The sequence below is a fragment of the Rhinolophus hipposideros genome (assembly GCF_964194185.1).
Source record: "Rhinolophus hipposideros genome assembly, chromosome: 6".
Lineage (NCBI taxonomy): Eukaryota > Metazoa > Chordata > Mammalia > Chiroptera > Rhinolophidae > Rhinolophus > Rhinolophus hipposideros.
This window is the reverse complement of record NC_138052.1, coordinates 67,640,344-67,664,819: the sequence shown is the minus strand read 5'-3', so window position 1 is coordinate 67,664,819 and position 24,476 is coordinate 67,640,344. Positions and strand designations below refer to the sequence as shown.

The window sequence follows — 24,476 nt, the reverse complement described above, 5'->3', positions numbered from 1 at the left end:
TGATTCAGAAAACCAAAGCATAGCTGTCAAAAATGTTTGACAGAACACAAAATAGTATGTATACACAAATTACAAGTATATGAAAATGTATTTCTGTGTCCTATGATAGGTTATATAAATAATTTTCTTTTTCTATAAAATTGCTCATATTTAGAAGTATTTAGTAATTTTGTTATAATACTCAGTGTTAATTATGCCTTGGTGATTTATTTTTAATAGGGTCAAGAATTTGCTCCAAAAAGCGTGGCTATAATTGGTCATTCTATGGGTGGCCTTGTTGCAAGGGCATTGCTTACACTGAAAAATTTTAAGCAAGATCTGATAAACCTTCTTATTACACAAGCCACCCCTCATGTTGCTCCTGTGATGCCATTAGATCGTTTCATTACTGGTGAGTACTGTTACATAAACACTAACTGACCTCCCCGTTGTTGTCTAGGATTACTCCCTTTAGTGTGCCACAGATTCATCCGTGTGTGAAACAGCTCAGTTTCAAATCAGCACCTCCAGTTCTGAGTTTCTCTCTCTCTCTGTGACTTTCAACTTAGGCTCATAATGGAAACTGCTATTAGTTTTCTCTGTCTATAGCATCTTAACATGGATGGCATGTGGCTTATAATCCTTAGGCACTTGGGCTTCAGTTTAGTTATTCTTGGGGGTGATTCTTTATCTCCAAAGGTTTGTTTAAACTTCCTATGTTTTGTTAACCTTCCAGCATTCCATTCAAAAGAAGCTTATTTTTAAATAAAATAGTAGAAATGTCTTGTTTTTAAATAAATAGGTCTGCTAACACTTTATATAGTGAGGTAGAATTGCTAATATTTATTGAGCTCTTACTATATTTCAAGTATTGTGTTAAGGACTTTACATTTGAGGCAGACACCAGTGTTATCCCCATGTTTGTGGATAGAAAAAAAAAGGCCAAGATAAAGTTTTTGCCCAGAGTCATGTGGCAGGAAAATAGTGGTGCCAGTATTTGACCCTGGTAAGCTTGTTCCTGGCCTGTGCTTTTTAACTTTGCATGCTATACTGCCTCCTACTTGAGGTACATTACTATTACAGAGGAAATCAAATTATGGACAATATTATACTATTGCAGGGAATTTTGAATAAACAGGAGTTTATGATTGCTGTCATCTAATCAAATAGTGATAATGTCATAAAATAAGAATTAAATACCTAGCTCAACTTTTTATTAAAGGCAAATATTATCTTTGTTGCTTTTTTGGAATATTATGTGAATAGAATAAAATATAAGAAATAAATAATTCTTTTCCCTGATCAGTAAATTTACACAACTCCTTATCTTATCAAAATTTCCATTATCTTAATGGTGTGATGAAAATTTTGTTTATAATGAAGTGAGAAATATAACCTGGTGACTCCAATTCAAAGTAGTTTTCCAAACACCCAATTTAACATAACATTGCCAAGGTGTAACTTATTTGCTGGAATGTCTGGTACAATAGTACTTAAGGTGAAGTTTGACTTTTATCACATTTAAAGCTTTTCCTGTGGAAACCTTTTAATAAACATTTTTAGTTTTATTATTGAAATTATTGAAATCTGTTTTACTAATTATAATAATTATAATAACCTATAGGTTTAAGAAAAAAACAAAGGCATAGATAAGTCATAATACTTGTCACCATAACTGAGAACTCTTTCTCTTACTGCATTTCATATGACATATGTAGGTGAGCCATGTAGGTTAAATTGGAATGACTCAGAATACATTTTTTAAAAAAATTTGAGGAAAACTTGCAAGAGACTCAGGTTTTATTGTTTTGAAGGATTTCTGTGGTCTGTCTCTAAAAGGCTCAGGCTGAAGTGATTCTTACTGTCAAGGTGTTTTTACTATAATTAGGAAACCTCTCTCCCATTTAGTCTGTATTTAATTTTTATTGCATTAAATCCGAATCAGAATAAAAAAACAAAAGTTCAAGGGGTGGTAGGAGACCCCTATGACCTCCAAAAATAGATTCTGCATTTATAATGGGTGGAAATACTGCCCTTAACTAGGGGAAAGGAAGCCATGCACTGGGCTCTGCACTTCAGAGGGCCCTGTTCTGGGGCTGCCTTTCCCCGCAGGGTATGGCGTGTACAGGCCGAGCAGCCTCCCCACTGGAGGCCGCCCTGTACTTCTAGGCCATGATCCAGGGAACCGAGCCTCTAGACTTTTCTTGTGCATATGCCCCAAGCCCACTTCCAGGGTCCATGTGACCCTCTTACATGGATCTGTCCTGAGGGCAGATAAGCACAACCCTAAGCTTGAGTTGTGGCCACGGAGTGGCCTGCATGAGGTGCAGACAGAGCTTGGATGTGCGCTGAGGCCCTTGTGATGCGGGATGGAATTGGGATGGGCAGAGAAGGATGATAGCATAGCAATGGGCTGGACCAGAGATCTGCTCACGCTGTGCTGCCGTATCCAATGTCCAACGCTGCCGTGTCCTAGAATTCTTCATTCAAACTTGGTCTTCCAGGTTTTTTTGATGATATATTTGTCAAGGTAGGCTGAGAAAATATTTTTATTTAGCCATTTTTTAGCTGGAATTTTGACTTGTACATACGTATTTAGGCCTATGGCATGTGTACAGCATTGGTAGCCTTGTCCCAGGCCCTGCAGGTGTTAGGAATGGGTCTGCTTGGTCACGGGCTAGGTAAATACCGCTGAGATCTTTAATGGGAGGAATATCCTGTTCCAACATCTTAGAAACCCTCAGTGAGATCAAATACCAGGATAAGAATGCTTTAGGTTTTGATAAGCAGAAAAAGAACTGAGAAGTTTCCTGCCCTGGTCTCAACTCTTTGACACTAAAATTTTCTCACTCTCCATAGATATAGTGGAAAAATTGTCTGCAAGTTCTTCCCTTTGAACTCCTTGTTACACTAAAGGGGTAGAACCTTAACCCTCAGGTTTTCCACAGCTGCGTAGTCCCAAGAGTAATGTGAATGTCATTGTTCTGCTATATTTTGTTTTAGGAACTTAAATAGTATTATAGTTGGTGTGGTGGTGCTTGGCCGCAAGAGACCTGCTACGCCCTGAATAAGCAGGGACGTTGCCTAATTAGGAAGATGTACAACTCTTTAGCATAGTAAACTATTATCCTTGGAAGAATTTTAGGGTTTTTTCCTTCTTGCTGCATTTTGTGGCTCACGAACAAGTAACAGCCTTGTGGAATAATGTGTTTGCATATGGACTTGTCAAAGCTAATAAACTTTGGGTATCTTTTTTCATTATTGATACCTTTAGTAACTCTTAGTATTTGTACTCTGATTTAATGGCAAAAGCAGAATGTGTGGAAAGATATTGTCTCAAAATAGAGAAATGTGAATAACATTGTTTATAGAAAATTTGGGTGGCTTAAACAGAAATTCAGTTTAATATTAATCTTATGAATCGCTTATTGTTGCAGGGAATGATTACTAATTTTTAATGTGTGTCTTTTTTATTTTCTACCAGATTTTTATATGACTGTAAACAACTATTGGATTCTAAATGCTAGACACATAAATTTAACCACACTTTCTGTTGCTGGAGGATTCCGAGATTACCAAGTTCGTTCAGGACTGACTTTTCTGCCAAAATTAAGCCATCATACCAGTGCCTTATCTGTTGTGGTAATCTTTTTTAAGATTCTACTGAAATAGTAATGTGATGGACACAGCGGGACATGAAAGGAGAAGTGATATTTAGCTGCTTGGAAATGACTGCTGAATTGGTGTAGTACTGCTGTATGTGCTTGCGGGCGTGTGTGTGTGAGCTAGAGAGACAGAGACGGAGAGAGAATGTGAGTGAATAATATGAATATGTTGGGAAGGCAGAGGCATGGATGCTTACGTCCATAGAAAGTAAACAGGATCTTAGAAACTTTATGAAAATAATTCTTATTTATGAGAAATAATTGTTCAAAATAAGTGCCTATCCATTGAATAAAATTCTAAGTATAAGAAAGTATGGACTGGAGTCCAAGGGCCTCTTGTACCTGAGTGGTATGCTATATACAGTAGTAGTCTATCAAACATGTCACATACTCTGGATTGATAAACTTGAGTAAAGTTTTACCAATTTTGAAATAAAAAAATTAGCTTTGATAGTATAAAGAGAAACCTGTTTGATTAATTTGCTAATTATTCTTCCCTGCTAGGACATCATGTATTTGGTCTTTAACCGGGATACATAGCTTCTGTAAAGTGAGTTTGTTTCCTTTTAGGATTTACGTTATTTCTTATATTTTTAACCTTGACTTCTTTAGTTAAGATCTTACCTATTTAACTCAGTATACACATCATCTACAAATGTAACTTAATTTCTAAATAAAATCCATAGCGTTGCTTTTGCTTTTTAGGAGATAGTGCTTTGTTTCTAGTTGTTCTCTTCATAAGTAATCTTTTACTTAGCTTAGCTTTTGCCCCACCTTAGATTGTTGTTCATTCATTAAACAGATATTTGCTGAATGCTTGCCATACATAGAACAAAAATTGTTAAGCTATTCTGCTATTACCATTTTCTTATAACTTGAGAACTTGCGGTTTAGCCATAACAGCTTTGGAACAAAATTGGTAAATCTCTAAAACCTCATTATTGGTATGAATCTTATTTGATGTTGAATATTTGTTGCATATGTTTGCTGAAGTCCTCAAAACACTAAATGTCAACTCTTGTAAATGCAGATGTTTTAGTCATATAAAATTGGATGTAACTTATTTCCTAGACTTGGTTTGGAGGATGAAGCTGTATTGATACCATTATTATGCACCTTATTGTTAAAATAATTCTGGTCTTTTTAGTTGTGTGTGTGTGTGTGTGTGTGTGTGTATGTGTGAGGGTGTGTACGTGCACGCTTCCCTCATTTTTAATCCATTTGATAATGTATTGCTGTCAAGGCATCTTGTATTTCTGTATCTCTGATGAAAATATTTTACTTCTTAAAGAATTTTCTCAAATCTGGCTATTGTATAATCTGAGTTTTATTTAGTTTTTTAGCCTCAAATAGCTTAGGATCTTTCATGTTTTAAAGTATGTTCATGTTTTTAAAATAGTTATTAAAATAACAATTTTTAATTGATTCTTTCAAGTACATTTAAATGACATTTACATCCATTGATACTAGAAAAATTGCTTAAGTTAGAGAGCACAGTTGTGTTAGTAGGGTAGGCTAATATACATTCATGCAGGTAGTGACACTGAAACACAATAGAAGTTTACATTTAACTCATCTAACGGTCCTAGGTAGGTATTTAAGTTGGAGGGTGGTTTTTTTTGAAGGAGTCCCTCTAAGGGACCCAGGCTGGCAGTAGGCACTCCCTTCTTGAATGCTCTACTTCTGAAGTTGCTCTAATCATCACTATTTCAATCCACAGGAAGAGGGAAGGAGAGCATTCAGGCCTGGAAATGGCACACATCACTCCTACTCACATACCATTAGAGAAAAATAGCCACATCTTAAAGTAAGAGGGGCTAAGAGATGTAGTCTAGCCAAGTGTGTAAGAAGGGAAAAATGGGTTTTGATGGACAGTCAGCAGTTTTCACCAGCAATCTTGAGCAACTACTGTGTTTCCCCGAAAATAAGACTGGGTCTTATATTAATTTTTGCTCCAAAAGACACGTTAGGGCTTATGTTCAGGGCATGTCATCCTGAAAAATCATGCTAGGAACTATTTTCCGATTAGGTCTTATTTTCAGGGAAACACGGTACCTTTATTATATTTTGCCTTTCCCTTTTCAACTCTAGCCCTGATGCATTCATTAGCCTGAATGAAAGTAAACCCATTTTATGTTCTTAGTAATGATAAGTGTTCTCTATTGTGAGTTTTTACTCTACTGAGCACCTAATATAATCTAGAACCACAGTGAACTCTGATTCTCTTTTTTTTTTTTTTTAAAGTAAGCTGCCTGCAGTAATTCCTAAATAAGATTATCTAATGTTTATAAGTTCAGCAAGTAAACTATAGATTCCTCCAACTTTATAGGCTGGATTGAAGAGTGCTATGTCATTGTTAGGATGCCTTCTGCAAATAGTTGTATTTTTTAGGAGCCTTTGCCCTTATGTCTCTAACCAGTAGTATATATCCCAGTCATCTGCTGATTTTTTTTTTTTTCAAAATAAGTAAGCCTGGACCCCACTTATAAGAGTGATTTGGTCAAGGTTTTGGAATTGTGATCAAGCATATTTCTTTTGGAAACTCTCCCCAGGCTTAGGTGTTTCTCACACACACCTGATTAAGAAGTAACATCTTAGAATTTACCAAGTGGTTGTCTAATCAGAACTAAAATTACTGAAATATCTATTATAGTTTGTCCATAAACTATGATTTATTAAAGAATCATAAACTCACCCTCTTATTATAGCAATAGTTAGACATTAAACCTCAGTAAAGGTTCTGTGGATGCTTTAATAATCTTAAAGGGTAATTTAAGTGTGATTAAGCAGAATTATGTGTGACAGAGAGAATTACGTTATTTTATACAGGAACTATCTTAATATTTTTGGACCACTGTTTATAAGAATGCATCATTTAAAAATGTCATTTAAAAATAGTGAAATTAATGCTACATGATTCTAAATACTAGTTTGTAAGAATTTCAGGCCTTTTGGAGAATAACAAATGTGCTTTTCTTAAGTTTGATTTTTTTTTTTTTCTTTCCTTTTAGACTTCAGCAGTGCCTAAAACCTGGGTCTCAACAGACCACCTCTCTATTGTGTGGTAAGTTAATATAACTTATTTTGGTGATTTGTGGTGGTCCTCTTTTCTCAGCAGTGCATTGATTGATTTGTTAGCTTTTTGAGAGCTTTAGTTATAAATAAGTAAGGATTTGGGGGACAGATTAATTTAGTGGCTTAGGACTGTAACCTTGGTTCTTGTCTCAGTGTGACCAAGGTTCCCTTGACAACTTACATCATCTCCTGAAGAACTATTAGCATCAGTCTCAAATAACGCTAGTGTGAAATATCAAAATTTTAGCATTTGTCATAGTTGGGCAGAATCAAAGACTCTGTAGGACTTTTTGAGCTCTCAGCCAGTCACCAAACTCAGGACTTATTATTCTGGAGAGACACATGGAAAACCAAATAGGAATTAGATTTAACCTTAATATAAATAAAGAAATAGATTAAATAGGGATCAAGAAATGCGTAGACCCTAGTATCTTATCTCTGAGTGTTTTGGCTTAAAGATTTTCACCTTCTTCTTGCTGTGCAATCAATAGTGTCTATAAGAAGCACAACAGTTCAGGCATAAAAAGATTGGGCAGACAGTATATCTATAGCTGGGGTAGATGAGGAGATTTAGGGAAGATACAGGGACTACTGTCAAACATCCAAGAATATTTAATTTGCTTTATTTTTATGTTTCAACTTGAACATACATGCTTAATAATAATGATTTGTTAAATAATTTTAGAGTTTATAGCATTAAAGGAAACTTAAAATTTGATTAAATAATAGAACTGTACGTGTCTGTATGAAAAGTATGTGTTTCTATGGTCTCTGTAGCATATTGTTTTTTAAAATAGTTTTTTAAATAATTTTTTTATTTGTTAATTACAGTTGGCATACAATATTATATTAGTTTTGGGTGTAGAACACAGTGATTAGACATCCATACAACTCACGAAGTAATCACCCCAATAAATCCAGTACCCATCTGACACCACACAGTTATTATAATATTATGACTATGTTCCTTATGCTGTACTTTACATCTCCATGACTGTTTTTTTAACTACCAATTTTTACTTCTTAATCTCTTCCCTTTTTGCACCCATTCCCCCAACCCTCCTCCCAGCTGATAATCATCAAAATGTTCTCTGTATCTATGAGTTTATTTATGTTTTGTTTGTTTATTTTGTTCTTTAGATCCCACATATAAGTGAATCATACTGCATTTGTCTTTCTCTGTCTGGCTTTCTCCACTCAGCAAAATACCCTCTAGGTTCATCCATGTTGTCGCAGATGGAAAGATTTTATTCCTTTTTATGGCTGAGTAACATTTCATTGTATATGTGTACCACCTCCTTTTTATCCATTCATCCACTGATGGACTCCCAGGTTGCAATTAACATATAGATGCATATGTCCTTTCAAAGTAGTGTTTTGGGTTTCTTTGGAAAAATACCCAGAAGTGGGATTCCTGGGTCCTTCTCTTTCTCTTGGTATAACCTTTGTTTTAAAGTCTGTTTTGTCTGGTATAAGTACTGCTATCCCAGCTTTTTGTTAAAGATTCATGCCATAAGTTTATTTACAAACATATCTAGTATGTTGAGTTCAACAGTTTGACCCATTTTTCAAAGTGACTGCACCTCTTAAAATGCTTCTCTTTGTATCTGTTTCATGGATTAAGTAAAGCATCTTTATTTCTTAGTAGTTGGTGTCTTAACTACAGAAAAAGGTGCGGCAAATCCAGATCCAAAGTACAGAGTCATTGTAACTAGCAATCGCCACTTGTTTCCCACTGAAAATGGCCACTTCTTCCCTGGGCCCTCCTCATAGTGGCTTGGACGGATCAAAGGTTGTGAACCTCCATGTACTCTGTCCCAACATAGCACTGTTGGGAGGCCTGCCAAATGTGCAGAGACCAAAAACGGGGGAAATGGCGGTTCCACATCAAGTCCTTTTTTTATGACCTAGTTGCCCTGTGTGCAAGGACCGAAAGGCTATCCCACCTTTTTTGTTTGTTTCCATTTTTAGGAAATGTCTTTTTCCATCCCTTTACTTTCAGTCCGTGTGTGTCTTTCGATTTGAAGTGAGTCTCTGGTAGGCAATATATGTAAGGGTCTTGTTTTCTTATCCATTCAGCTACCCTGTGTCTTAAAAAAGTATATTTTTAAGGATTTCATTTGTAACACTTATTTTTTCAGGTGTAAACAATTGCAATTGACTACAATTCGAGCATTCTTTGATCTTATTGATGCAGACACTAAACAAGTATGTATTTTTAAATTAAAAATTGTTTCAGTAAAATAAGAGCTTTTGTTATAGCAGTGATGGAATTAATACATATTTTTTACTTTGATGTAAATAGAAGCCTACACCTTATGTCGACTATAATCACTTTCAAAATGGGAATATCTTTATTTCCATCTGATAATACTGTGATAGTGTCTATATTTTCCTTAACCCTTCAGAAAGCTGCTTAACTACCGCTAGAATCAGATACTTAGCTCTCCCCTGAGGAATGCAATAACAGAGTCCCAAATTGTTCTGTTTTATCACATGTTAAGTTTGAAGATACTATATTTAAGTTAGTATACTTATTAAAGTAAATCAGCTTTATAGAGTTAACATTGTGAATTGGTTATGGGATGCAAACATTTTTCAGTTTTTCAACATTGTTTTAATTGTAAGTCTTACTTATGGCAATAATTTTTAGTCTGCTTGAGAGAGTGCAACATAGTCAATTAAAATTGTAAGATCAGTTTGTATTTGAAATGACATATGGTAGTTTGAAGAAAAATCCCCTTTGAGCCAATGAAAAACAGGAGTATCTCAGTCATATTCTTTAAAAATTGTATGTAAACCTAATTTTAATAAATTTTAATAAATCAAATCTTGATTTTCACTAAATCCTAAAATGAGAAAACTAATACTAGAGAGTAATAAGTTATAATTCTGAATGGGTATTTTACAGACACATTTTAAGGGACAAATGAGAAAATTTTGCTAACATACTGCTAACAATCAAAATATTATGAAACTGAGTTCTGTTTCATAAACTCACTATATATAATGGGCTGGACTAAATATTAGACAGTAAAATGTTAGGATATGATTCCTACCCCTCAAGAAGCATATAGTCTAGGAGACGAAGCAAACATATACAGAGAAACTATAACTCAAAGCATAATTAGTCCTGAACATGTGATACCAAGGAATCAGGATTAGAGAGTAATTTCTGATGGTTATCAGCGTAAAAGTCAAAGCCGAAAACTTGTGGGTGGATGGATTTCTGGGGCGTGAATAAGGATGGGAGAGTCTTGACTTAACAGAAATTTTGGTAGAAAGACCTATGGCTTTTAATTGATTGCAAACAGATGTGGTTGCTTTTTAAAAAAATCAAAACTAATTTTGTATTAGACTGACTTGATTGAAGTAATGAGTTTGCATCAGTGAAGTTAAATTTCACTTTCCTTCACTCTAGTTACACAATATCTTGAGAACTATATTCTGTTTTGTATATCATATTTTAAGGATGGACATTTGCAAACTTGAGTTTATCCAGGAAAGTCAGTCAGAGTGGTGAAGGGTCTGAAACAGTTCTGTGAAAAACAGTTGAGTTTTTGAAGTTATTTAATCTATAGAAGAAATGTTTCATTTGGATAGTGATATAACAGTCTTCAATTTTGAAGGGCTGTTCCCCAACTTACATATCAAAGCAGCAAGGAGTCAGATACTTGCTCTAAAAAAGGCAGAATACTTTCTTAGTAAGAATTGTTGAATTGGAATGTAGTGTTTTGAAAAGTACCAGGTTAGAAATGTTCAAGCAAATGCTGGATGACTTTCTAAGGCATTGAAAAGATTTAGTAGACCTGGGTCCTCACAGTCATTTCTTTATCATTCTCTCACTATGTTGTGGAGAAAATCAGTTCCCTGTCAGGGCCTCAATATGATGCTAGAGAACTAAATAGTGGTAGATTCTAAATGAATTTTGTATTCCAGTACATTTTTTTAAAGAGAAGTTCTGATATAAAGTTGCCAGTATTTATTGTGCTAGCTATTTTAAAACAGATAACAGAAAAATACTATTATCTGCTTGCATTTTCATTTCACAAAAGAAAGGATATTTTGCCACAGAAAATAAGTAGAACAGTTAAGGAGTTTCCAAGGAAGTACAGTTGGCAGTTCATACTTTCTCTAGTGACCAGTGAATTCTTTGTTAGATTGGCACTGGTCTGAGATTGGGAACTAAGTGTACTGGAATCACTAGATTGGAGGAGCACTTAACTGATTCTGTACATCTTTACGAGGTGTGATCAAATAATGTGGTGAATGTTTAAATAAATAAAAATATTGCAGTAAAAGACATATTACCATTAATCCACCTTAAAATACTCTCCCTTGCTTCAAACACACTTACCCCATCAGTCTTGCCACTTTCTGAAGTAGTTCTGGAAGTTCTCTTTTGTGAGTGTCTTTAGTTGTGCTGTCGTGGCTACCTTGATATCCTGAATCGATTCAAAATGTTTACCTTCCATGGTCATTTTTACTTTGGTGAAGAGCCAGAAGTTGTGCGGTGCCAGATCCAGTAAATAAAGTGGATGAGGACACACCGTAATGTTTTTATCAGACAGCAATTGTGTATATAGAAGTGATGTGTGACATGAAGGCTTTTTCAGTTGTGATTACAAAATATGGTGAATGCTGCTGCCGAGTGCCATCCAATGGAAAGGCAAGGACCTTCAATAAGGGAAGCGGCACATTGAACCTTAGTAACAGTGTGTGACAAGTTTCAACCTGTTTGGTACAGTCAGTCAGGTGTGAGCTATGGTTGAGGGAAGATGTGTTTTAAAGTGTGCTATAAATCATCCTCCATTATGACAATGCTCTGTGTCACACATCACTTTTGGTACGGATGTTTGACAAATAAAGACAATACGGTGTGTCCTCATCCACCTTATTCACCAGATCTAGCACTGTGCGACTTCTGGCTCCTCTCCAAAGTCAAAATGATTCAGGACATCGAGGCAGCCACAACGGCACAACTAAAAACTCACAAAAGAGGACTTCCAGAACTGCTCCAGAAAGTGGTGAGAATGACGAGATACGAGTATTTGAAGCGAGGTGGAGTATTTTGAGGGGGATTAATGGCAATGTATCTTTGACTGTAAAAACAATTTTTTTTATTTAAACACTTACTGTAGTTTTTTATCACACGTCATACCGTGTTTTCCCAAAAATAAGACCTAGATGTAGGTGGACCATCAGCTCTAATGTGTCTTGGAGCAAAAATTAATATAAGACCTGGTATTATATTATATTAGGTCTTATATTATAAAGACCGGGTCTTATATTAAAATAAGACTGGGTGTTACATTAAGTTTTGCTCCAAAAGTTGCATTAGAGCTGATGGTCTGGCTAGGTCTTATTTTCGGGGAAACATGGTATATGGTTTTTAATCAACTGTTACTTAAGAGGAACTATTGCATAATGATTGAAAGCATGGGCTTTGGAGCCAGACTGCCTGGGTTTGAATACTGGCTCAGACTCCTAATAGGAGCATGACCCCGGGTAAGTTACTTAATTTTTCTGTGCTTTAGTTTTCGTCATATTTAAAATACAGATAAGAAGGTTATTATCTCCTAGAGTTCTTGTGATGATTAAGTAGTTACTAACATGTTAAGCACTTAGAATAGTGTGTAGCCCAGAGTAAGTAACTATTGGCTCTTATCATTATTACTTGAAGCGAAGTTTCATTGAACTATCACAATGAATTTGAAAGGATGCCGAATGTATCAATGTTCTTTCTAGATAACTGAAAATCCCAAGAAGAAATTGTCAGTTTTAAATCACCACTTTATAAGACACCCAGCAAAACATTTCGAGGAAAATCCAGCAATAATTGCTGACTTAACAGGTTAGTGGTAATAGCGTGTTTTAATTTTAAGTAGAGTTTTATTATTTTTATTAGCAGACAGTCTTTGAAACTGGGATACTTCAGGTACTACAATCCTACTATATTGTATTAATTTCTCTATGCTGGTTTCTTTCTAAGTTCTTGGTTAAGGAGGGGAAAAAATAGAAAAGCAATTGGTAAGAAGTTTCTGGTAAAAATTTTGTCCTAAAGCTAAAATGACAAGTTGAAAAATTTAAAAGATAGAGTTAAATGTCTGTATTCTCCTGACTGACAGTCACATAAAATAAATGCCATATTATTCTTGACTCAGAACCTCAGTATCAGGCATTCAATTTTCTTTTGAATTAAAAGCATATGTTTTGCTGGTAAATCTTTCTTTTAAATATAATACCTGTCATACACTATTTAATTACTTGTCTTGTTTGGAAAATGAAATATTGATTTCCTTCTAGTGGTACTTCCTTAGAGTTAAGGACGCCAAATAGATTTAAAATGCTTTACTTGATGTGAATGCTGTTTAGTGATGAGTATATAGAGAACATCTCACTAGATTTTTTATTTTAAAATAGCCAATGTTCTGGAAACCACTTCTCTTTCAAATCCTGTTATGATTGAGAAGTATTTCACCAGCATTCAATAAAAGAAATTGTTTAATCTATCTATCTATCTATCTATCTATCTATCTATCTATCTATCTATCTATCTATCTATATCTATATATATATGTCAAACAAATTAATTTCCTTTTACCTTAGGGACATCTATGTGGGTTCCAGTAAAAGTGTCAAAATGGACCTATGTGGCTTACAATGTAAGTATAGCACCAGTGGACTTTATTTTACTTTAAAAAAAAAAATTAGTATTTATCTTTAAAAGCTAAAAACTCTTTTAAAAAGATAATCACATATCATTTTCCCACAGTAAAGCGATTTAATAGTAATTTCTTAATAATAAATACCTAGTTGGTATTCAGTTTTGTAGTTTTGTAACTGAAAAATTTGTTGTTTCTTTTTTAGTTTGTTTAAATCAGTATACAAACAAGATCCACATAGTATTTGTTGATATGTCTCTTATTCCTCTTTTAATCTCCAATATTTACTTCACCACCATTTTTTTCCTTGCAGTTTATTTGCTGAGAAGAAAAAAGTCATTTGTCCCGTACAGTTTCGGTCTTGATTTTCTGATTGCATTTCTGTGGTGTCATTGAGTATGTTCCTTTGCCTACTCTTTTCCTGTGACTTACTAGTTGGATCTAGAAGCTTGATCAGATTCAGGTTTTTGTGTTTGCTAGACACTCTTTTTGTGATGTTGTTAGCAGCTATTGATGAATAATGCCTAGAGTCACTAATTCATTTAGGGGATTCAAAAATGATGATACTTTAATTTGAATATTCCTTCTTTATTTATTAACTGGAACACTATATAGAAAAACTTCATCTACTAAATTTGTCAAAAGTGGAACAAATCATAAAGGGAAAAAATGATAATTGCTTGAATCTTTGGTTCTTATAAGCTCTGGTTTTCAGAATAGTGAGTTGTATTATGAACTCATGTATCTAAGGATGTTTGTGTTTCTGTTTAAACTGAAACACTAAAATTGTTCTATTTTTGATATTAAAGTTGATATTAGAATTGTTTTACCTTTGACCAGTGTAAGCCATTTCAAGTAAGGCTTCAGAATCTTTTTGATACAGTTGTCTCTTTAGTTGTCTTTGACAGTTTTCTTACTGTCTAGTATGAAAAGATGTTTCAGAGCATTTTGTATATCTCCTGCCTTAGACCTTGAATCAACTATTTTCTCTAAGGAACTACTCTGATATTTGGGAAATTACACCCCAAAACCATAATCTGGCCACTAGAGATGTTTATGGCTAGTAGGCTAGCATTTCTAGGCCTTTTCAATGGACAGAGAGCTAAGAAACGTATTTTATCTTTAACATAAGGCCAAAGAACCAAACCAAAACAAAACACATGCATTCATACTGATACATTTAAGACAAATTCAGGACTACAGGGTTTTCTCTATCTTACATCTGTATTAGCTTCCCACTTCTAGAATATTGGTTCTCAGCAGCACCAGGAATGATGGAATTAGAAAATTGATGATTGCCTTATCTGGATTTTTGAATGATGAAATTATCTACTCGTGATAGTTTCATTGTGTTTTCTTTCTTTTTTTAGGAATCTGATAAAGTATATTTTACATTTCCTCTTGCAAATCATAGAAAAATCTACACTCATGCCTATTGTCAGAGCACGATGCTGGTAAGATAACTGGTACATTTTATGTAAATTTAAAAGGCTAACTGTTCACTTTTTAAATTCAACTGCTATCTATAGATCTCATCTTTAGCTATATATTCTTACTAAAAATCTAATTAGTTGAAAAATATTTGTCTGGAACAAAATATTTTTGATTGAAAAAGTTTTGCTTGAAAAGTTTTGATTGAAAAGTTTTGATTGAAAAGTATTCATTAAAATGTTTCTGTAGCTGATAATGTACTAGGATCTATTATACCACTTAGTTGGTAGATTTTGCCACTTGATATATCATAAAGCATTTAGAAAAGATGGTTGGCAGGCATTGTGGGCTAGGTGCTAGTTTTGCATCGCTCACAGAGACTAGCATCTCTCAGCCTAAAATCTGGATGGGCAATTTATCCCACAAGATTCTGGCCCTGAGACTGAAAATATTCATATTCAGTACTAAATTTCACATCAGAGTATCTGTATTATACTGAGAAAAATCCTTGCCAAAGTGCAAGTTGTCCATTTGGCTTATTGGAGGATCCTTTTTCCATAATTAATGTCCATGGGTATTAATTAGCATAAGGTCATATGGTGAATTTAAAACCATCTCCTCAGTTTGTATTATAGAAGTTTTCAAACAAAAGGAGAGAGAGAATACAATAACAAATTCTCATGGAACCATCGCATACAGCTTTAACAGTTATCAATTCTCTGCCATTCTAACTTCATTTGTCCCTTCCTCACTTTATTTGTTTTTTGACTGAATAATTTTTTTGAAAGCAAATTCTAGGCATTTTATCCTTTCATCCATAAACACTTCGATATATTTTTCTAACAAATAAGAATTTTACATGTAACCACAATACCATTATTTTCATCCAAAAAAGTTGCGAATTTCTTAATGTCGTGTGATATCCAGTCCATGTTCAATTTTCCTCTGCTCTATTATGTTTAAGTTGGTTTATTTGAATCATAAGCCAAAGGGTGTACATTGCATTTGATTCATGGATTTTAACTCTTTTATTTGTTAAAGAAGGGTAACGTGCTCTCTCCAGAATTTTCCACATTTTGGGTTTAGGTGATTGTATTCTTGTGGTGTCTTTTAACATGTATTTTTATCCCTTATGTTTTCTGTAAAATGGTAGTTAGATGTAAAATCTCGGTTAGATTCAGATGAATTTTTGTGGCAAGAATGTTTTATAAATAGAGCTGTGTATCTCATCAAGGTGTATATAATATCTGCTTGTCACGCTTTTAGTGACGTAAGACTTACCAGTGGACTTAGGGGTTACCAGTATGAGTCATCCATTATGAAGTTCCTAATCTTTTATCTAATGGTTTTAGTTGCCATTGAGGTCTGTAGGCAGATTTATTTTTTTTTCTTTAGAACTGCATTTTATAATCAAGTAGCATTTTCTTTTCTGTGTACTTCTGGAGTTAGTCGGCAATTCCTGAGTGACTTTTTCTAAGATTTTTCAATAGTTTTTGTAATTAGTTAGGAATGTTTACAAGATAACCTGAAGTTGTTCTTTTGGGTTATATCAACACAGTGTTTTAGGGTGGGCTTTAATAATACTTTATTCTGTTCATTGATGAATGAGTCGGAATTCCCTGTACACTGAAGTAAGTAGTGTGGAATATTGGCAATTTTCATAATAAGGGCTATCTTTGAGGATAGGTTCCTTTAGTAGCTGCAAAAACCCATTATGAAAGTGGGTTGGATCTTGAGAGGCTGCTAGATTTTCTAGATTTAAAGCAGTCTAGGCTATGCAGATTTGTTTTGTTGCTTTGCTTCATGTGACATTATTGTTCTGAGAAGCATAGGTAGTAACTAATACAGAAGTCACACGAGTATTTTGCCAGCAGTAGAGAGCAGAGAAATACCATATTATTTTTTGTTTGTTTCGTTCAGCTTTCATTTCTGTATTCTTGAAAAATGTCTTAAAATTTTATTAAGTTTCATGAGGGCACAAACTATGTCTGCCTTTTCTTTTCCTTGAGGGCATAATTCCTTGGCTCTGGAATGAACTTTATTAATGAAAGGATTGATTTTTTTAAAAATCCTATTTGTAAGCTAAGGAAAAATTTATGAGGCTGCCTGAACAGTGTTTCTCATCCTCTTATGCCCTGGTAAGATTTCAGTAGTTGTTGGATCATCAAATCTTGGAACATTGCTGCTACTACTGACTTAAAAGTTGGAGTAAAAACAACCTTAGGTCATACTTCTCTTAAATGACTGAAGCTAAACGTGTAATAGTGGTTAAAAATATCATAACCATTTCTACAGCATTCCCACACTGTGCTGATAAAGCAATATCTAGTTTCAGTCTTGAGCCCTTGTAATAATGCTTCAATCCAAACAACTTTCTCAGTTCCGTAGAAGTTACCTGCCTGGTAATCAAATGAGACCTCAAATCGTAAGCTAAAAGGCTGTACTTAGATTGTTATTTTTAATTACTTGGCTCTGGGTTTTTTTTTTTTGTTGTTGTTGGTTGGTATAAGAGTGCAACTCTAGGTGTTCATTTCTCTACTTTTGTTAAAATGTATGTTACTTGCTGACTGACTATGTAACTACCTAAAGTATGGACTTTGCCAAACTGAAAGCATTGGTTCAAAAATTAGAAATGCTTAGGTATTATGCTGTGGAGAGATCCCATCAGGTCACTCTTTCTCATACTACTACTCTAGGTTACTTGCTTACTATCTTGTTGACATTAGACTTCTTTGCCTACCCTTGACCTATTTGACTTTTGAGAAGATCTTGGATACATTGCTAAATAGTAAGTGGCTATTTTATGTTTCCATTGTGCCTACTGACCCTATCATAAAACAGTAAAATATTGAAGATGCCTATTTCACGTAATTATTTTCTATAATATTTAGTGCGCTTTGTTTGTGTTATTAACCAACAGGATACAAATAGTTGGATTTTTGGCTGCATAAACAGCACTTCTATGTGGTGAGTCTTTTGAACCTCTATTGGTCATTTTTCTCAACATAAACAATACTCACATATCACACTTTCACAGTAGCTTCATACATTTTTAAGCTCATTTTGGTGTTATACTCCATTACAGTATTGATTTTAAGTTAAAAAAAAGGAAATTAGCATACCAGTAATTTTTTCAAACATTGAAAGAGTTGGTTGCTAGGAAAAACAATTTTTTTGTTCCCAAAGGGACTATGGATAGAATATATTAGATTAGACTTATTAAACTTCATTTCATTAGAACTCTCCCTGATACTAGGTCTGTAGATGGTTTCTTTTTCCTCTGAAGCTTATTTATAATTTATAATACTTTAACATTATATACTTTAATATTATATTTATATAATAATATATTTGTCTTTTAATTATACTTTCATATTTATTTCATAGCCGGCAAGGGGTTGATTTGTCATGGAAAGCTGAATTGCTGCCAACAATTAAGGTAAATTATGGCTTTAGAATTTTAATATTTAGTTGAAAAAATATTTGAGCCTATAGGCAATTTAGAATGTGCTCTTTTATTAATTCATCTAGGTATTAAATAAACTTGAGATTTGCTAATCTGCATTTTAGAAATATTTTCTCTAGAAATGGAAAAATTTGAAGGAGGATAACATGAATTTTTTTCTAACTTTCAGAAGTAAAAACTAAGTTAACAATGATCTAAATTAAATTAAATTTATCTGTTATAGCATCATACCAAGAGCTAGATAAATTTTTTAAATTTGTTGTGAGAGTATGTTTGGAATGGTCTATCCTAAAATATGAGCTGAGTAGTATACTCAGAATTCATTTCCTGAGAGGACCTACAATCAGGAAGTGAGCATCTCAAAGAGACACAAAGTCGTTTTCCCGATCAACAAACAGTTTGTGGTCAAGCATTTTCATAATGATCTACTTTTTCTAGTACTCATGGAATTTATTTAATAGTTATTAGTGATTTCCTTAAGCAGCTCTGCTAGGTCAGCAACTCTTTTTTACAAAAGGCTAATTTGCATCTCAAAAGCTATTATGGAGAATGTAAAATAAGTCTAAAATTTGATGAGAATACCTGTTATACTTTCCTAATTATATTTGTTATAACCAAAAATTTCATGTCAGAACTGATAGTTTTCAGAATTCAAATAAATCTATACTTTAAAAATAAAGTATGTTTTCATAATGAATAGAGTCATAGACTTGAAAGTGAAGTCATCCTGTTGGTTCCAGTCATCTCCCACTGCAATTCAGTTACTTAGTTGTGCTTATTGTTTATATTTATCCATGTGCACAGTCAACTCTGTTACACCAACAGAGAGGAGCTTAAACATACCGAGAGGAATGGTAACAGAATGAATAATTGCAGTCACTTACACTTGACTTTGGAATGGTTGCAATTATTTTTTCTGTCACTTTGGTCACTCTTACTTTGTGGATATTAATTCATGTGGCTTTGTATTTATACTATAAAAATATATAGAAACAAATACTATAAAGAAGTAATTTGACTCATATAAACATGTTTAAGGTCTTTCACTAGTTTTATCTTAACATTTTAGGCAGGAGCAAAATGAAAGTATTAGGATATACTTACTGATCAATTCATAAAATATATTAAATATTTTCTTGAATATCCAATTTGGATATACTATGCAGTCTGTAATTTAAAAGTTAGGAAGCAATAAATAATTTTTAAAAGCCTGATAAAATGTTACTTTGCTCCTTTTTTCTTAAAATATATTTCTTGTATTATTTTTTTTAATTTCAGAGTTTAAACAATATATTCATCTAGTTTTAGGCCCCTGTGTTGTTTGTTCTAAATGTAAGAAACAGGTGGCTGAACAGCAAGAGAACAAACTCTTCCAGCTCCTTACTTTTTATAGTTAATACTAGAAGAGATTGCCAGGCAGCATTACAAGTGTACTAGAATTTGTGGGGAGGGGAGAGGGAAATGAAAGAGAGAAGTGAGAAAACAAGGATTACAATATTCTTTAATCTTAAATGTCTTCAGTTGAAGAGTACTGTAATTGTTAAAGTCAAATAAACTTTTCCATTATAATGAAAACCAAAATTACATATAATATGTGTTACCATTTATAAAAAGTACAGAGAATTACTTTCCCATGAAGTTGAAGGGAAAGGAAAGATTAAAGTGAAAAAATGTTGTGGATTTTATTCATATTTATATAATTGATGAGAATCATTTCACTTTTGGCATCTATGCTGACTGTACTGTTAATAAATAGATGGAAGCCTCCAGAAAGCACTTGTAAATTCAATTTTTAAATACCAATCATGTGGGCCTTTTCTGTCATGGGTACAATGAAGAAGTTTCTAAACACACACACAAACACAGAAGGCCAAGAATTTAGTAAGGACTTATTGCTAAAAAACAAACAAAAAAATTAACTTTCAAAAGAAATCTAAGTTTTATGAGACAAATTAACCAGTCACTGCCTGATTAAATCATACTTTGGCACCATAGCATTGCCTTACACACAGCCACAGAACTTCAAGGGTTTCTAACGTCTCAACCGGCTGGTGTTGGATACCCTCTGGGTGGTGCCTCAGCATTAAAGGCATTTTACTCTTGCAGGTTTACTAACACTGAAAAATTTTCAAACTTCATATTAATCTTACCTGTCGACATAATGATTTGATGAATATTATTATATTGTCAAATTTCTACTGAAATCATTGTAACTATGTTGGAACTTAACTTTACAAGGAAATGTATTTTGACATGGATTCTTTTTAAAAGTATTCTGATCCTAAAAAAAGAATATTGAGAAAAATGTTACTCTTGAGAATAAATAACAAAAGCTGTTCGAGTGGACAGTTACATGGAATATCCATGGTTCTTTCTAATTAATTTGTCTTTCATACTATCTATTATCTGTCTGGTTGGTCTCTGGTGCCTATGCTGTGGTTTGTGTGGCCCTTTTAAGACCCTTTCATTTATATTAGAATATATGTCTGTTGCAGAGACTTTGCTGAGTTGAGGTGAAGCCCAGGAGTTTTTTTAACAAGCACTCCCAAGTAAATCTGATCAGGTTGTTAGAGGGCCACTCATTGGCAGGCAGTTCTTTAGCTTCAGAACCTCTGCCTGGACTTGCCCACACAGGTGCATCTGAAGAACAATGGAGAAAGTTAAGTATCTGCAGAAATTTCTTAATGCATACAAATTGTTAACAACATATAAATACTCCCAACCCTACATGTACTTCCAGGGAAAAAAAACCTGTATTTGGTGGCTTCCTTTTCATTAAATAGGCCAGTCTCCTATCTACTTATTCCTCAAAATATGGACTGTAGGATCTGGTCTTACTTCTCTTGAACAGAATAGATGTTCACTTGGTGAGGTGTATTATTAACCTTACTGTGCCTTCATGTCATTTACTGAAATAAGTTCCAGGGGATGATAGTCATATACATCATTAGCCACCAAGTCTGTACTACTTGGGGTAGATCACAGTCTTTCGAGATTAAGTTCTAACTCTTCTATCATATTTAGCATTCATTCATTTATCAGCTGTTGAGTCTCTGTCATATACGACCAAAATAAATATAGATGTAATACTGTAACATTACGAAACAAATAGACAAATTATAAAAAGAAAGACCAAATCTGGAAATAATTATGTACAATATTTAAAGCCAGTGTTAAATGTCATTTGTTTTTACATGAATGGACGCAACCAAGGAATATTTTTCGTGATCCATATTTACATAATTATTAGGACTTTGACTTTCAGCAGGATTAACCTGAAAATGTAAACATGGGCATTTTATGAAGTATTGAACATAAAGTTTAAAATCTGTGTTTTTGTAACTTATTGAGTAAGAAATAGTGTTTGCAATTTTTTTTAATGTTCTTTAATCTCTAAATACCCTAAGAAATAATACCAGCTTTTTACTTTCATCTTTTTTTTAGTCTCTGACGTTAAGACTTCAAGACTATCCATCATTGTCTCATCTTGTTGTTTATGTACCATCTATTCATGGAAGTAAGGTAACAAATGGATTGAGGGTTGTTATCAGAATGTTTTGGGAAAATTCATGCTAAATATTTAAGTTGGTTTTTGATGACTTCTTCAGTACAGGGCTTATCTAAAACAATAGCCACTTTGGTGATTCACCTAAGACAGTTAGGATCAGTTACTCTAACTAGAACTAAGCAGAATAAAACCAAGTCTCCTTGTTCCAAGTGGGAATTAGTTATACTTTTATCAGTCTTTCAAAATCTTCTATTACAACTGAAAAAAAACCCACAAAATGTTGATTATTGAGTGCCCCTTTACGTGTAAGCTCTATGCCAGGAATTATAGAAGGCACACAAATGAGGAAGAAACAAACCTGGTTCTCAAAAAGCTAAATACTCTTGGGGAAGAGAAATATATTTGGAAATGGGGAATAGTGACGATACAAGAGGTACCCCAAAATATATATCAAATCAGAATATAGCAAACATATGACAAGTGTAGATTTTTTCTCAGCCACATTGAAGCCATATATTCAGTCTGTCTCGATGCCAGGACCCACTAAGAGACCATGATATTGGGAACCAAAGGCTGGGAGGGATTCATGGTGAAGGTCCGGGGCTTGCCTTGGTCTTGCTTGGCTGATGAAGTGCTGCAGGTTTTTTCTGATTGCAAAATACAAAATGGGGTCTAGGGATTCATCTCATCTACACCAGAGAAGGCAGACCAAGTGGCGAGGCTTTTGTTGAACTTGAATCAGGAGGTGAAGTCCAATTGACCCTGAAAAAAGAGAGAGAAACTGCAACACAGATATGTTGAAGCATTCAAGTCAAACAATGTTGAAATGGATTGGGTGTTGAAGCATACTGGTCCAAATAGTCCTGACATGGCCAATGATGGTTTTGTATGGCTTAGAGGACTCCCTTTTGGATGTAGCAAGGAAGAAATTGTTCAGTTCTTCTCAGGGTTGGAAATCGTGCCAAATGGGGTAACATTGCCGGAGGATTTCCAGGGGAGGAGTACGGGGGAGGCCTTCCGGAGGATTTCCAGGGGAGGAGTACGGGGGAGGCCTTCATGCAGTTTGCTTCCCAGGAAATAGCTGAAAAGACTGTAAAGAAACACAAGGAAAGAAGAGGGCACAGGTATATCGAAATCTTTAAGAGCAGTCCAGCTGAAGTTAGAACTCACTATGATCCACCACGAAAGCTTACGGCCATGTAGTGTCCAGGTCCCTACGACAGACCTGGGGCTGGCAGAGGGTTTAACAGCATGGGCACGGGAGCTGGCGTTGAAAGGATGAGGCGTGGTGCTTATGGAGGATGTGATGATTATAATGGCTATAATAACGGCTATGGATTGGGGTCAGATAGATTTGGAAGAGACCTCAATTACTGTTTTTCAGGAATGTTTGACGACAGATATGGGGATGGTGGCTCTACTTTCCAGAGCACAACACGACACTGTGTGCACATGTGGGGATTACCTTACAAAGCCACTGAGAATGACATTTATAATTTTTTCTCACCACTCCACTCTGTGAGAGTACTTATTGAAATTGGTCCTGATGGCAGAGTAACTGGTGAAGCAGATGTTTGAGTTTGCAACTGATGAAGATGGCTGTGGCAGCTATGTCGAAAGACAAAGAAAATATGCAACACAGATATGTAGAACTCTTCTTGAATTCTACAGCAGGAGCAAGCATTGGTGCTTCTGGTAGCCAAATGATGGAAGGCATGGGCTTGTCAAATCAGTCCAGTTATGGGGGCCCCGCAAGCCAGCAGCTGGGTGGAGGTTATTGAGGCAGTTATGGTGGCCAGAGCAGCATGAGTGGATATGACCGAGTTTTACAGGAAAACTCCAGTGATTTTCAATCAAGCATTGCATAGGCAACCAAGGAGCAGTGAACAGCAGCTACTACCGTGTTTCCCTGAAAATAAGACCTAGCTAGACCATCAGCTCTAATGTGTCTTTTGGAGCAAAAATTAATATAAGACCTAGTCTTATTTTACTATAATATAAGACTGGGTATAATATAATATAAATTAACATAATACCCGGTCTTATGTTAATTTTTCCTCCAAAAGGCGCATTAGAACTGATGGTCCAGCTAGGTCTTGTTTTCGGGGAAACAGAATACAATGGCGGAAGCCATGCATCTATGGGTGTGAATGGAATGGGAGGGGTGTCTAGCATGTCCAGTATGAGGGATGGGTGGGGAATGTAACCAGCCCCATCACTGACTCCTAGGCAACATTTTTAAAAGAAAGAAACAACAAGTTTAACAGTTTTGCAATACCAGCTTGTGATTTATGCTTACTCTAAGTGGAAATTAGGATTGTTTTAAAGACTTAAGGTTCAGTATTTTTGAACACAAACACTCATCTAGGATGTGACAACTAAGTTGAATATAACTGTTAAACAATTTTTAGCTTTTCTCAAGTTAGTTCTATTGTAGGATGTACTTAAGCAGTAAGTGTATTTAGGTTAAAGCAGTTGAATTATGTTAAATGTTGCTCTTACATCACATTACATGGAACACTTTGGGTGTCTGTTGAAAGACATGCTTTTTTGTAAAACTCAGTATGGGAGCTGTGTCTACAATTAAAAGTGAAACATTTGGCATGTTTGTTAATTTTAGTTTCATTTAATAACTTCTAACGCAGGCAAGTTTAAGCTTGTTTTAAGTTAAAGGGGAAAATTTGAGA

At 34.6% G+C, this 24,476-nt stretch overlaps 1 protein-coding gene and 1 pseudogene across 2 annotated transcripts in view; both read left to right on the top strand.

Annotated features, from left to right (window-relative positions):
- PGAP1 (post-GPI attachment to proteins inositol deacylase 1) overlaps positions 1-24,476 on the top strand; it is a 66,423-nt gene that overhangs the window by 16,320 nt on the left and 25,627 nt on the right. The window contains exons 4-13 of the mRNA XM_081051004.1: positions 220-391; positions 3,464-3,621; positions 6,656-6,708; positions 8,861-8,927; positions 12,468-12,573; positions 13,329-13,384; positions 14,755-14,838; positions 17,736-17,782; positions 18,203-18,254; positions 21,726-21,803. Coding sequence (XP_080907130.1) covers positions 220-391; positions 3,464-3,621; positions 6,656-6,708; positions 8,861-8,927; positions 12,468-12,573; positions 13,329-13,384; positions 14,755-14,838; positions 17,736-17,782; positions 18,203-18,254; positions 21,726-21,803 — 873 coding nt within the window. The remainder of the gene's footprint in view (positions 1-219; positions 392-3,463; positions 3,622-6,655; positions 6,709-8,860; positions 8,928-12,467; positions 12,574-13,328; positions 13,385-14,754; positions 14,839-17,735; positions 17,783-18,202; positions 18,255-21,725; positions 21,804-24,476) is intronic.
- LOC308498635 (heterogeneous nuclear ribonucleoprotein H-like) lies at positions 22,217-23,737 on the top strand (annotated as a pseudogene). The gene has a single exon. The product of its transcript is annotated as a heterogeneous nuclear ribonucleoprotein H-like (transcript).